The sequence below is a fragment of the Lynx rufus genome, unplaced genomic scaffold, assembly GCF_022079265.1.
Source record: "Lynx rufus isolate CCGP_SWC_20201006 ecotype Redwood Valley unplaced genomic scaffold, mLynRuf1.p SCAF_6, whole genome shotgun sequence".
NCBI classification, from domain to species: Eukaryota; Metazoa; Chordata; class Mammalia; order Carnivora; family Felidae; genus Lynx; species Lynx rufus.
Window position 1 is genome coordinate 130,885,170 of NW_025814878.1, and position 15,539 is coordinate 130,900,708.

Below are 15,539 nucleotides of genomic sequence, written 5' to 3' on the forward strand. Positions count from 1 at the left end.
GACAAAATCTGATGCATAGTAAGATTACAACTATGAAAAATATGTACAGAAGAATAAACTGTATCTGTTAGGGTGGTGATATGATCAATGTCTTATTTTTAATTTTTTTAGTGGAAATGCATATTTGGAAATTATGACAGTGGAAGTCCCAAGATCGTTCCCTCTCCAAAGTGGTTTGGGCCTTTGTGACTTAGCAAAGGTACCTTTAATCTATGGGGACCTAAAGTTTTGGAGAGTTGCTGTGTCCCAAGGAGTGCTTCTCCGTTAACCAGCCACGCCTCCAGCACTAAGCCACCTGCCTTGATGAAACTGAGATTCAGAGAGTCTAAGGAATCCAGTTGTGTTGTGTCTTTTCCCCACTTCTGTTTCTATGGTTCTTTTTATCTGCTACAAAGGCACGGCAGTCATTTGATTCCACTGTTGCCCCAAAGAAGCAGAACTTGGCAATAGCACTGAAACCCCTCCTCCTCCAGTTGTCATACCCAGGACTTTCATTACACTGGAAGTATCAGAAGTCCAAGTGGTTTCCTAGAGATGCGTTCAACCGAACGGCAGCCGCGTCACTCATTATTCCACCACCTGGGAACCCAAAGCAGTCCTACTTCCCACGGCATCGGTGTGAACATGCTACATTAAAGCATGTTAAGGGGACTGGGGACCATCCCCTATGGGACGGCAATGCGTTAACTCACCCCCGCAGCCCTTCCCTCCTGAAGACTCTCGGTTCAGCTGTGTACTTCCCATGGCCTTGGCCTTACCGTCTGCACTGCTCTTCTCTCATTAATGAGGAGTAGCCATCATTTGTTAATTACAATGATACTAACTACTCTACCATTCCGGGCATACAAAACGGCCAAATGAAAAAGAAAGGGGGGGGGAGCCCCACAATCTTAAAGCATGTCGGTGCTTTATATCATCTGCTTTGGGTGACTTTTTGGTATCCTGTGTTTTTCTACATTTATCCAAGATTCAGGTCAAATACCCTATGTCCTTGAACCGTATGCTGCTGAAACCTTTCTGTCTGTAGATTACGTTGTTGAATGTACATTTCATCAGGCCAATTCTAACCCTGGGGGAAGGGGGCAGGCAAGACTCCTTCGCCACTGCATATTGTTGCGTATAAAAATCAAGCCTTGGGAGGAGCATGGCCAAAGAAAAGGATTTATTGATACAAGATTAACCTTGGAGTCACTTCGCTGTTTCATTTCTACAAGTAAATCATCTTTTTTGCAGTTGTAAGGCGGGTCATTGCTTTGCGGGTTTCTGTGTTTCTGACTAAGCATAACTTAACAGCCTTTCATCTGGATGTTTATTCATCTTACTGGAACAGCTTTCAGTCCTTTTTAAAAATTAATTTGACTTTAATGCCTAGTTATTTAGGACTCCCCTGGGCTAGGATGAAATCACGCTGGGGGAATTTTGATTTGACAAATGGCCATTGTGCGGGAGCCTTTGATCCTCAACCATGTGTTAACTGGCTGCCTGCCCCTTGCTTTGAGGGAGCTTAAAGCAAGATCAAAATCTGCTCGCCCCCAAGGTGTGATCACTGGTGGACACTGGGAGAACTGGGGCACTTCCCAGCATCCTTAGGTCGCTGCTGCCTTGTAGTTTGGTCTGAAGCCCTCTGAGTGGTCACCACTCTATCCCTTGTAAGGTTTGAAGAAGGTGGGACCCTCCCACCAGCCAGTGAGGATTGGTCTCTATTGTCAGGAGGCGAGCCTGGGGTGGGGGGGGAGCTTTGAGCCCTTCCAAACATTTATCTACCTGGAGAAATGGGGTGTCAGCAGGAGGAAAGAGAAAAAAAAAGGATGAATTTTGCTTAGAGCCTTAGAGAACCCATTCTTCTGGTATTGAGCGGTATAGAAAGCCCTTTGTTCCCTAAAGTAGGAATTCTTATTCCTGGTTTTCCAGTCTCTGAGGCCTGCTCAGGTTTTCCAGGCTTTCCAAAATTATGAAGAAAAGTATATTTTAATTCACTTGCATTAAAAAAAAAACAACAGCACACTAAGTACGGTGATTATGGTTAGAAAGATGGAGAAGCACGCAGGCAATTTGCTAGAGGTCACCGGAAATTGCTGCCCTCGTGGTCAGATGCCAGAGGTCTAAAATTAAAATGAGGGTCTGCAAAGCAAAAGAACAAGTGTAGATTTTGCATCCTGCCCTTGGCAAAGATTGTTCAGAAACGTTTAGACTCAACTAGCAGATTCTAAAAGTCGCCCTTCCCCGGGAGGCAGGCACTGTCTCACTGCGCAATCTCCTTCTCGCACTTGCAGACGGGGAGCTCTCCATATCCAATGAAGAGGATTCCCTGGAAAACGGACAGTCCCTGAGCTCCAGCCAGCTGTCTCTGCCTGCCCTGTCCGAAATGGAGCCGGTCCCGATGCCCAGGGATCCCTGCTCATACGAGGTGCTCCAACCTTCAGACATCATGGATGGGACAGGTAAGGCCCTTGGTAGAGTTGCAGAACAGGTCCCCGGCATGTGGCGTTAGGGGCCTGTAGCCTGGCCGGACTTGGGGTTCTGTTTTGAGCCACGTTGAGCATAAGAATCTCCTGGAGGTGAGGACGCAACAGCCCCATCAGGACATATTTACACTTACTGTCCGTCCTATGGTTTTTCAAAACCTTTTTTGTAATCTTAATCCCTCCCCAAAAGACATCCCCTTTGTGACACGGAGGAGTTAAAACGTCAGTGGTTTGTTTCTAACGCTCGTTTCCGTTAAGCTCAGCGAAGGAATCCTATACTCGGGCACGGTTCCTACCTAGGTCACGTTTGTAAAGCCCTAGCACGGCCTTTAATCCCAGGCTCGGTATACAGCCCAGCTACTGACTGTATTACCATACACAGTCAATGTGTTAATTGTCTATTCGATTGTATGCAACTGACTGGTTAACTCGCATGCTGCTGACAGATGATGTTTGGTACCATTGACTGTCACTCGTTCTGTGGTCCAAAGCCCTCTGCGTGGTCAGTACCTCCTCCCTGAGAAGGTTTGCAGAAGGTGAGACCCTCCCGGCAGCCAGTGAGGACTGTTCTCAGGAGGCGAGCCTGGCGGAGGGACCTCTTGGAATCTCCAGAGTGTGGCTACGAAGGCCATATCCTTTTTCCACAGCACAGGCGAAGTCTGCCATCAGCACAGCTCCGATGGGAGCAAGAGAGAGCTGGTGTCCCAGAGTCCACGCCAGGCTTCACCTTGGGACCTGCTGAGTCATGGCTCCATCGGTGTGTCCGATGCTGACAATAATGGCGTCCCTTGCGAGAGGGGGACAACCGGGGGCTTGTGAGGGTCACTTGCAGGGCTTTGATGCGGCAGGGGACACTGAGTCACATTCCCCCCAGGCTGAGGAGAGCTTTCCGACTGTAGCAGTGATTGTGTCTCTGATCCAGCCTTCCTGGCGACATGGGAATCACACAGAGTTGACTGTTACAGGGCAATCTGTCATCTCACTGAAATCAGAGTTTCGGTCTCACTGGCCAGGCTGCCATCACGGGATGAAGGCCCCGTGCTAACCCCCCCGGGACAGCTCTTAACTGGAGCCAGTCGGGGTCTCCCGTGGCGGAAAGGAAGAGTGACGCCCGATGCGGAGCAAAGAGAAAGAGGGAAAACCGAGTAAGAAGGCCACAGTTCTGGCAAGTGAGAGGAGAGAGGAAGCGGGGAGACAGAAAGGCGTTGCCTTGGTGCAGTCTCTGCCTCATCGAGGTTCAGGGGAGCCCCTAAAACTGCAAGGTGCCTACAAGGCTCCGGAGTCGGGGGGAGCAGCCGCCCCAGGCCTGTGGGGACGCCTGGCCTGGCGTCAGCCTCTAGGCTGTCTTCGTTCCTTGGCGTCCCACACGCCGGGAGACCCAGTGGGCAAAAACCAGACCCCAGCATCGACTCTCTCTCTTCCTCCCAGCAGAGGGCAAACAGGCCCAAAGGAAGATGCCAGCATTGGTTTGGTTCATTCAGACGGGGCCCTTTGTCCCTGGTCCGCTGCACCTGCCATCTGTTGATTGTGGCTGTGGCCCCATGAGTCACACTTCAGAGCACTCACAGAATTTGTGGCATAAACGCCCAGATGGAAGCGGTGAAGCTTAGGATAGTTCTGAGAAAATGTCCTCTGGCTTCCCCTCCCGCCCTCCTGCCTCTGCCTTTCTGCCTTTGCCTCCCCGATGTGTCCCTCCACCCACCCCACCCCCTCGCTTTACCCTTTAACTCTCCGCCCGTACGTGACAACGTGGAACGGGTGTGCTCTGCTGTGTTGGTCACCCACGTCCCTGTCCTGTGTGCCCCCGCCGGCCCCACCTGCGCTGCGTTTGTGTAATGTCACCTGTGTGTCATGTGGTTGTCCCCTCAGTGTCTGAAGAGAGTCCCTCTGCCAGTGAGTCTGGAGCCCTCCTGTCCCAAGATCCTTCAGCCAAACCAGTGCTGCTACTGCCCCCCAAAAAACCTGCTGCTTTCTCTGGAGACCATGAGGAGACCCCAGTGAAGCAGCTGTCCCTTCTCAAGCAGCCCCCCGCCCTGCCTCCCAAACCCAGTGCCAGGATTGCCAACCACATAACAGGTGAGTCAAGATGTCTTCTGGAAGCGTCCAGCCCTGCCTTCCCTTCATGGGATGATCTCTCGCGCTCTCTCTCTCTTCTTATCTGAGGCCCGTTGCGCCTCTTCGGTGAGGTTGCTCTGTGGGGCGTTTGGGTGTTTCCACGTCCACGCGGTCACGACCTGGGTTTGTGTGTTTCCGTCAAGAAGCGTTTGACGTACACCCTGCCGGCCGTATGCCAAGAGCCTTCGTCACGTGTACCTGTGAATATGTGCGTTGGTATTTGTGTGACTGATTCACGATTATTTGCCCGTCGAGGTGAATTAGCCTCAATGTCAAAATCTTGGCAAAGACGAAGCGCAGTACCTCGTTCCCTTCATAATGAGTTTGCCAAAGCTTTCGATTTTTTTGGTCTCTAAATTATTGATCTGAAGCCCAGCCTATTTCCTTTATTAAAATTCATGTCTGTGTTGTTTGTTCTGTTAAACAAAAACAAAAACAAAAAAAGGCAATCTACGAAGTATGGAGGGAAGTACTCTTCCAAGAAGAATGCGTTCAGGAACGTTGTCCTAAGATGCTTTTTATATATTCATGTTTAAAGTGTTGGTGAATGTCCCCCCAGTTACTAAATTGGGCATCACAGGATGTGCTAGTGATTGGGCATCTAGTAAGGACTGCATTGCACATGAACGTGAATGGGATACTGCTTTCTGATTTAAAGTTGCGGCTTTTAAATTAAAGAGTAAAGATTTCAGGGGGTTGTTCCTCCAGCCTGGACAGTAATGCCAACCTGATCGGCTGCCTTTTTGCGATGAGTCCGGTGTTTTTCGAAATAGTTTCTGATTGATCTGTGTACATTTTTGTGAGATGTGATGGGGATGGAGGAAGGGAAGAATAGTCACCTGGTTTACACTAGAAAAGCTGATTGTTTAAGAAAAATCGGTGCCGTTAAGAAAGATCCTGCCGGGGCGCCTGGGTGGCGCAGTCGGTTAAGCGTCCGACTTCAACCAGGTCACGATCTCGCGGTCCGTGAGTTCAAGCCCCGCATCAGACTCTGTGCTGATGGCTCGGAGCCTGGAGCCTGTTTCCAATTCTGTGTCTCCCTCTCTCTGCCCCTCCCCCGTTCATGCTCTGTCTCTCTCTGTCCCAAAAATAAATAAACGTTGAAAAAAAAAAAAGAAAGAAAGATCCTGCCGTTGCAGGAATTCTGCAAGAGAGGTATGCCTAGACCCCGTGCTTCCTAACTCCTAGTCCAAGAAACGAAGGCTATTTCTGTGATAGAAAGGTGTCGAGTCCTAATTAAACACAGGGTTGAGTCAGACTACTCTATCAACGTACTAAGTCAGATGTTTGTGGTTTCAAAGAGCAGATTTCCATTTAAAGGAACCCTTCCATTCAACACCTCAGTAACACCTTAGCCCGGTGTCCCAAAAGGTAAATGCATAGAAACCCACAAAGGAGAAGGTACCCTCATAAGCTTCCCCGCCGAGAGAGAACCACTGTCCATTCATCTGTCTGTCTAATAAAAACCAAATGCCTGCTCTACATCATCTCTTATCATCAGCTTTTTACACATGGCATGATCTCTGGTGAACTGGTTGTCCTGTTCGTAAATACTCCACAATATGGTGTCGTTAGCTGCTCGGTGTGCAGTGGGATTTGCTTGTCCGTCCCTCATGGGCTCTCCCATCATCTGTTGTAAAAATCACAGCAGTGAACATTCTCAGCAGCATACATAGCTTTATAAGCATCCGAATTTATCCTGATTTATTTCTAGAATTAGAAGTACTGATTCTAAATCTAGAAGTCAATGGTGTGGCTCTTAAGAGCTAGCAGCTTTTGAAGGTTTTGATGCCAAATTTCCCTGAAGATTAAATATGGCAAAATAAACTCCTGCCTATAGTTCCTATTTATTCACCACGCTTCTAGGTGGAACATTGTGCTAGGTATCAAAGCAGATGCAAGTGAATGAAAGTTTAGTGGATCTATACACATGTGTATGTGTGTGTATGGACACACACACACACAATAGGGTGCTGAAATAACTATTGTCAGGAGTATCCTTTGGAGTTCAATGTGATCTGAGAAAAGGGCATAGAAAGGCTGAAGCTTGAGCTGACCCTTCAAGCATGAAGGGCATTTACAGAGAATGAGACGAGAACATTCCAGAGAAAAAAGGCCCTGGTCAGAAACCCAGAGATGGCAAGTGCTTCGGGTCTGTGATGAGGTGGCCAAGCTGGGGCAGAGGGTCCTTCTCAGGATGTATTGAGAAAGGGCTCCCTAGGTAAGGCATATGAGCATTTAGATTTTGTTCCCCCTGGCAGTGGAAAGCCTTTGGAGGTTTTTGAGCAGGGGAGAGATGTGACAGTGATTCGCCTTTAGAAAGCCTTCCTGGGTCACCGTGTAGAATGAACAGAAGGAGAAAGTTGAAGGCCTAAAAAGGCCAGCCCTGTGCCTCGTTCTCCGACATCACCAGTTGAATTCGACTGAGTAATTTGAACCAGGGAGACTATGGAAAAAGCTGTTCTTGTTTCTGAAATTGAGCTCACAAGCACTTGGCCGATCACAGCAGGAGGAGAGAGAACAGTAGGTAAGACATTTTAAAAGAAGAATTGACAGCTTCTTAACCAGCAACAGCCTCTAATTTATTTAGTTATCTGATTAATGGAGGCACCCTTCATTCATTCACAGCTTCAGCCATGAGCGGTGAACTTGGGTGGCTTGATATCCACCGGACTCTTGATCTGTGAGCCACTGAAGATATCTGAAATTAGCCCAGTCTCTCTGGCTTCCCGCATCCCTTCCCAAGGAGAGAGGACTCATCTACTCTCTATAAACCTCCCTTCCGCATAGCTAGGATCAAATGGATAAAAATACTTAAGGGCTAATAATCCTTACCGCGTTGTATCTGGTAGCTTCTTAAATATGAGGCAGACAAGACAGGTGGAGATGCTTGTGGGCTGGAAGCCTGGTGCTGGCCTTTTGGGCTTAAACTCAATCAGACATGCTTAATTTTTGTAAGTGAACAGTCAGTCATAATGAATCTGCATCACCATGAGGCAGCTACATTAACCCTGTTCTGTTACTAATTACTCTAGAGACATCTGGGCTATATCAGAAGGAATTAATAAACCAGGAATGATAGAACTCTAAACTGAGACTTAGAAGTGGTAGCATGTTCTTACTGTCTGTTGCTCTGTTGACATTCTTGAAAGGCAACGCAGGACAACTTGAAAGACACCAAGCATGATTAATAGAGAGCGACAGTGGTTAATGGCCCGGTAGGATACTAGAGGAGGAAGCATGAGCCTGACCTGGAGCTGCTTCCAAGTATACGATCAGACAAAGACGAGCAGAAATCTCTCTCCTTTGTCATTTGCTTGCTTCGACTTCATCTGGAAAACCATTATAAACTTGGAGACTTTCTCATGAGTTTTCTCCGTTCTCCAGCAAGTAGAGAGAGCCTTTTTGCTCTCCCAGACTATCTTCTTCCATCACCATCTTCTTCCTTCTTATCTTCTCCAACAGCAGCGTGCACAGTGGCTTGTAACACAGGGGCACCAGATTCCTTTCCATTCTGGAAGCACAGTGCGTAGCAGAGCTGGTTGCATAAGGCATATGATCTGAAATGAGTGAGCCTCAAATGCGTCCTTCTTGGAATGATGGCGAGCCCCAGAGGAAAAGGGTTGATTGAGGCCAAAACAAACAACAACAACAACAACAAAACCCACTGCTGTCTCCTATCTTTCTAAGTCTTCATCAATCACCTCTCTAGCCATCCTGGCTCCAGGAGTCAGATACGAAACACTGCATGAATAATTCATGACTCTGCATAAGGTACCTGTGATTAGGTACCCCGTAGGTGCCATTGGTGTGAAGCATAATCAACTAATGTGAGAGCTGGACTTCCCAGTCAGGCATTCACACTTGGGTGATAAAAATGGCAGCTGCCATTTTTTGAGAACTTGATGACATACCGTTTAGTGCTGTGGAGTCGATACTGTTATCATTATTCTCTCTTTTTCCTGGAGGAGGAAAATGAAATTCGATTAAGTTGAAGGACTCAGTCATGGTTACACAGGTACTAAGTGCAGAGATGGACTCAACCCACTTTGTTTTACTCTGGAGTTCTTACTTCCAACCACGAGTTTCTACCGCACTAAGCTACCTATTCTTAAAATGCAAAATAAGAGAATCATGAGCTTCCTTTGCTCGTTTTTGCCTTGTGTGTTTCCACCTGTTTAAGAAAATTGGCTTCTTTATTTGCATAACTCAAAGACAAAAATGTATGCAGTCTTTCAAACATAAGTCATACTCTCAAGGCACTGGATTATAAAGAGGAGGACCTGAATGCACGCAGTTGGGTTGGGTTTAGAAGAAAGTGCTAGAAGCAGACAGTCCATAAGAATCAAGAACGGTGCAAATGGCACGGGAGCATTTGGCCACAATTGGAGACTGGCAATTTGGCAAAGAAAGGGAAGCATCGCTGATCCTTAAAAAGAAGTCCTTCTGCTAACGTGAACCTGCCCGGGCTTCTTTGCATTGTCTTTAGACCCTGAAATACAAGGAAACTTCTGGTGGTTGATGGCTAGTTTCAACATTCTGAAGGTTTTGCAACTGCAGATGTACCTGGCAGGTGACCTCCATGCCTTGTGGTATTCCTCAGCTTTATACTCGTCTAATGAGAATCTTCTATCCAGAGCTTGTCACCCCAAAACCAACATTCCTGTCTTAGCCGTCTCTCTAGTTTTGTGGACACTGCCCATGGCAGACTCTTCTGCAATCACATCCTCATGGTGATTTTGTTGTTCCTCCCTGGCTGTCTCATCCTCTGTCCCCATTTCTCTCCAGCACCCCACCCCACCCTACATCCTACTCTCCAACCCTATAAAATCATATGCTTTTGCCTCTATCCTTGCCTCCCCTCCCTGCCTTCTACTCTGAAGGCACAAGAAGAGTTGTGAATGGACCCCCGTGACCTTGAACCTCATCTCTGCTTTAAATGGAAAACATCAACTGTAACCCAGAAGCCTCAGAAAGAGGTTTAAGGTTCATTCTCTTGATAGCTGATACCGTGAGGCATGGGAAATACACCCAATATACTCTTGGTTTCCCTTTCTTAAAATGTAGAAATTCCTTCCTGGTGCCTGTGAGGACTTCCTATTAATAAAAACATTTTTTAAAGGGTGCTTTCTGCTCTGACCTCTGTGATCAGCATGAAGATTACAGCGAAACACTTTTCTTTTTTATGTAGCACTGTTAGGTTAGAGATTTAATTCACTTGGCACTTTTTTTCTTTTTGTAGTGAAAACATAATGTAAAATTTACCTTCTTGGGGCACCCGGGTGGCTCAGTCAGTTAAGCGTCCAACTCTTGATTTCAGCTCAGGTCACGATCTCACGGTTTGTGAGTTCGAGCCCCGCTTTGGGCTCTGTACCGGCAGCTCAGAGCCTGCTTGGGATGTTCTCCCTCTCCCTCTCTCTCTCTGTTGCCCCCTCCTCCCCCCACCTTGTGCTCTCTCCCTCTCTCCCAAAGTAAACAAATAAACTTTAAAAAAACGTACCTTCTTAACAGTTTGTAGGTATGCAACTCGGTAATGTTAACTGTATTCACAGTGTTGGGCGGCAGATCTCCCGAACTTCTTCATCTTGTGAAATTCAAACTCTGTACCTGTGAAACAACTCCCCTTTTTCTCTCCTCCCCGCTTAGCCCCTGATGACTGCCGTTTTACTTCTTGTTTCTCTGAGCCGGAGCTACCTTCTAAAAGTGGAATCAGACGGCGCTTGTCTTTTTGTTAGAGGCTTATTTCACTTTGCATAATGTCCTCAAGGTTCATCCGTGCTGCAGCACGTGATCAGATGTCCTTCCTTCGTAAGGCTGAATGCCACGTGCGTTTTGAGCGCCCACCATGTGCCTGGTGTTCTTCCAGCCTTAATTTAATTTATGAGCAGTGTTCCCTCATCAGCTGTCGGGGTCGTAGGCAGTTAGAAGCTACAGAAGGTGTTTAGTACGAAGACGTGATGGCATGGTACTAAAGAAATTCAAACAGCAAGAGACCGACGCCTTTGGAAAGACTCAGAAAAAGCAGGGTAGCATCATCAGGGAGGGGGTATTTATTTTTTTTTTATTTTTTTTTTTATATATGAAATTTATTGACAAATTGGTTTCCATACAACACCCAGTGCTCATCCCAAAGGGAGGGGGTATTTAAAACAGGCCTTAAAGATGAGTACAGTTTTGCCGGGTAGGGATAGGAAAGGAGGTCTTGGTAAATGAAGTAACGTACACAGAGGCACCTACGTCTGAGGCATAGTATGTTCGAGAAATAGGACGCCTGGGTGGCTCAGTCGGTTGAGCGTCTGACTCTGGGTTTCGGCTCGGGTCACGATCTCCCTGTTCGTGGGATGGCGCCCTGTGTCCAGCTCTGTGCTGACGGTGCAGAGCCCGCTTGGGATTCCCTCTCTCCCTCTCTCTGCCCCTCCCCTGCTTGTGCTCTCAAAATAAATTTAAAAAAAAAAGGCAAATAGCCCAGCGTGGCAAGAGTGCAGGCTTCTCGTAGTGAAGCAGAGATCAGGCCAGAAGTGGGTTGAAGGGAAGCTGTGGAAAGCCGCGAATGCCATGATGAAGGATTTAACTCTGGAGGACAAAGTGGGGCACGTTTTGTGGGCATTTAGCGGCAGTTGCTTGATTTCAACCAAGCCTGTCTCTTTGATGTTCTCCTGGATTCGATGGACAAATAATGCTGTGGGATGGATTCACAACTGGATGCACACGTGAAGGCGGGAGATGGCCATTGTCAACGTGAAATTGCGAAAGGCCCCCAGCGGCTGCCCCCGCTGGTTCTTCCTCTTGAACACTGGTTCAGGGTCCAGGGGCAGTCTGAGAGCGGGGTTGTAGTCGGGCTCGTTCCCCGCCGCGTCGTCGGCTAGCGCCAAGCATCCCCAGGACAGGAGGGCTTGTGAGGGAGAGAGCCGCCTGTAGCTGAGGCCTTGAAGGAGAAGCTGGATGACCATTTGCCCACAAGTTCATAGCAGGATACTTGTTCTCGGGCTCTGGGTGGTGCCGCAAACCAAATCTGATATTCGTGCTTCGATAGTGCCTGAAGGAACCGTGATACCTACATGGACAAGTGAAAGAACAGGACAGCCATCCATCAGTCAAACTTGGGGCCCAGGCCTGGGTGCCATAGAGCACGCTGGAAGTTTCAAGGGAAAATGGGGAGGCCCTGGTAGACCACCGACTGCGGGTGGGTAGACCAGCCACCCCCATCACTGTAAATGCAAGAAATCAGAGTGTGACCCCCCCAAAATGAATCCATATCGTGCCTCAGGTAGATGCAGGGCTGGAGAGGAAGTGCAGCCATCCGTAGGTTGCCTTTATAATCCCTAGGGATCTAGCTTGAACGTATTTGTACCTTCTCCGTGAATGTTCTGCCCCTTCCTAGCTCCCTAGGGTCTATGCAGTATTTCATTTTATGCGAGCTAAGTGAACTACTTCGAAACATCATAGATCTTCCCCTTGGTTCCAGGGTTCTGAGATCAGATGAGCATATTTGTGCTTGCTTTCATGACTTTGTGACTTTGAGACTTTGGTCGGACCCTCCCAGCTTTTGCCGGGATGGTCACAAATAGCGGTCTTCCCGGGAGGGACTGTCTGACCCATCTCTGGAACCTTCTCATTTCCCTTTGTGCCTGTCTTGCAGAAGGCTTAGGTTCCCCAGCTCAGTTATCAGTTGAATGGTGCTCTCCTCCCCCGGTCTCCCTAGGGGCAACAGGGCTCACGCGCATTGCTGCAAAAACAAACAGGATAATGTGCTTTCGTGCAGATGATTTATAATTTCCCCCAAACCGCTGATCTCGTCAACAGGTGTTGGTTGTCGTGATTATAGGGACACCTACAATTCTAACTCCTTAAGAGCAGTTTGCTGGCAATGAATCGTGTAATTTCACTTTGAAAAAAATTGAATTTAATTGTTTTAATGTTTATTTATCTTTGAGAGAGAGAGAGAGAGAGAGAGGGAGCGGGAGGGAAGGGGCAGAGAGAGAAAGGGGAGACACAGAATCGGAAGCGGGCTCCAGGCTCTGAGCTATCGGCGCAGAGCCCAACACAGGGCTCGAACGCACGAACTACAAGATCATGACCTGAGCTGAAGTCAGACACTTAACTGACTGAGCCGCCCAGGCACCCCTAAAAAAATCGAATTTAATTGCATGCCCTACAGAGGTGGCCGGTGACCCAGCTGTGACCCCCACCCACTGCCCAGCATCTCCATCTCAGTGATGCATGTCCCTCCCTCCTTGTTGTCATCTGCCATCTGGATGGTCTTTGGAAGGGGACAAATTTTAAAACAAAATGCTTTGTTGTAGAAAGCGACTCAGAAACAGAGTCAGGTGCTGGTGATATGTATGCTATAATGGCCCTCAGTGTTAGGATTCTGGAAGGTCTCAGGACATCTTTGGCACGAACATCAGGTGTTTATGGTCCTGTCTGTGTGCTGGCCGGCTTGGGGGAGAGCAAGCCAGGCTTAGGGCATTTAACACAAGTCACTTCTCTGTTACCCACTTCCCACCACACCATCCCTCTTACCACAAGGAGTCGGGAGACACGTTTTGCCTTTCCAGGCATCTGACCAACGGAAAAGGCCTGGCAGCCTAAGAATCCCTAGGATGGTCTGAAGGAATTGATGGAACTCATCTGAGCACCTTTGTCTCCGCGTTGGAGCCAGAGGGAGTCTGATTCTGGGCTCTGTGATTCTGGATTCTCATTTAAATTCTAAGTACTCTCTCTAGAGGCTCTTTATGTTCTTGGGTGGAGTGTCTGTGTCTATGAAAGGAGATCAAAGACTCTGACCCGCTGAAACCAGGTGGCAAATGACCGAGCAACCGTTACCCCACCTCTGTCCACGCAGACGCTAAGTGCTACTCTCACGGACAAGTGCTCTGACGCGTCCTCGGTTATAAATGGGCTTCTCCAGCAGGTGTTAATAAAAAAGTGAGGAGAGAGGCTCGGGCTGTGTTCCTTTAGCCCGGACTGGTTCTGTTAGACACTCCGGTCCTGTGGCGTAAGAATGGACTACAGAAGTCACCTGGGGTTTTCATTTCCTTGTCTGAAGTCGTAAGCCAGGGCGGTGTCGTGTTTGGAAATAGAGCTTCTTGGGTTTTATGGCTCCGTGACACCCACAGTTGGAGTTTATTTTCCTTGCTCTCTGGAACTGGTTTATTTTGCTTTTTGCACTCCATCAGCATAGACAGGTTTATGAATATGCTGCATCTCCATCGGTCGGGCTGCAGAGGACTCATCCATTTCGAAGGCAGCAAGCAGAGAGCTCTGTGCGTGCCCCAGCAGGACCAGCCACAATCATCATTATAAATGCAGGAGCTAGAGTGGGTCCTCTGGCAACCCATAAACACCATGCCTCCCATGGATGCAAAGTATTTTACTCTGCGAGGTGCTATCGAGGTAAAGGAGACCTTCTTGATCCCTGGATTTTTAGAGGTAAAGAGTCTGAATTCCACCCCCACCCCCATGCACACACATAAGGATTTGCTATCCTTCCCAGCTGCTGAACCACAGAGAGCCTGGATTCTGTCATTCCAGGTTCTGGGTTCTTTCCTGCCAGCCCTCAATGCCCATGCAGGGCAGCGTGTCTTAGGACAGCACCCGGAACCCCCATGGCTGTGCCTATTTTTTCTTCCCGCACCGCTTTGCCGCAAGCCCGGAAGGTTGCCGGGACGGTCCTTCCGAAGCTCTCGTTCCCGTTATTTGGTTCACTTGCAGCTGGGTTTTCGCCTACTGACTTAGAACCACCACACGTCAAGCCACCACACTCCCCGTTGCTGTCTTGACTTCTCGCTTCCCACGCCAGCCGGGCAGCATCAGGCCGAGGGGGACTGTCTCCCAGGGTTCAGCAAGTGCCCTGCAAGCAACGGGACAGAGGTATACGGCGGTCCGCAGATCAGAGTGTGTCCGCCTCGTCCGACCCTCGCGGCAACCTGTGGGGAGACGCAGAGAATGTATTACTTTTTCAGAACCAACGAAGCCTGTATTTGGTGAACTCCTTTTACAGATCAAGGACTCAGCTGCACAGATTTACACTCAGGCTCTCCGCTCACTGTTCAGGGACTTTGTAAAGTTATAGAAAGTTATTTTTAAAAGTTGTAAAAAAACTATAAATCGGTGCCCTTTGGAAGAATGAATTCACAGAAGGCGGCCCCTTCCTCTGGGGGTGACTGCCCTTCCCGGGACAGGCCTCAGGCTGGATTTCAGCCCGCTGGTCCCCGTGAAGAAGCTGGGTAGACAGTAAGGCGGGTTATGCTCCCTTTGTATAGATGAGCAAACTGAGGCTCAGGAAGGCTAACGTCTCAGGCAAAGTGACAGAGCTCCTTGGTCTTGGACCTGGGATTAAACCTCAGCTCTGCTGAGACCTGGGTGATTTCGCAGGCCTGCAAGAGAAGCCTCCCACCGCCCCTGCTCAGCGCTCCGAGAGCAGGTGCAGGAGCAAAATCGCCCCCAGAGGGCCCTGCGCGCATCCCATTTTGCACGAGGGAGCAGCCTCTTCGCAAAACAGTGGCTCTTAGAAGATAGCCTATTGGAGTTGTCGGGTGCAGAGTCCCCCGGGGACTTTGTCAAGACGCAGATTCTATTCAGAAGGCCTGGGCTGAGCCCTGGGAATCTGCGTGTCCGACTCACTCCCAAGAGTCACTGCCTCTGCCGGTCCACGGACCACCCCCCCCACTTTGATTAGCAGAGCCTTCGCATAGGAGACCCTGGTCATTAAGTTCTACCTTTTCCCGCTGCTCCGAAGACGTGACGAGAAGGAAAACCAAGAGATGTTTATGGAGCACCTGCTATGCCCTGGGCCCAGTTCCTGTCCCTGGCCACGTGAGGAAACAGCCGCACCAAGCAGGATACAAGCAATGTGTCACTTGTCATATCTACTGCAAGTAAAAATCGGCAGCAAGTCAAGAAAAATGAAGTGGACTGAACTGACTGTAGGAGAGGCCGTGACAAAGGGAAATACAG

General features: G+C 48.7%; 1 protein-coding gene across 1 annotated transcript in view; it reads left to right on the forward strand.

The window, feature by feature from the left end:
• The window catches only part of PHACTR1 (phosphatase and actin regulator 1), a 216,292-nt gene that overhangs the window by 125,231 nt on the left and 75,522 nt on the right, over positions 1-15,539 (forward strand). The window contains exons 3-4 of the mRNA XM_047101806.1: positions 2,274-2,441; positions 4,335-4,541. Of these exons, the coding sequence (XP_046957762.1) occupies positions 2,274-2,441; positions 4,335-4,541 (375 nt within the window). The remainder of the gene's footprint in view (positions 1-2,273; positions 2,442-4,334; positions 4,542-15,539) is intronic.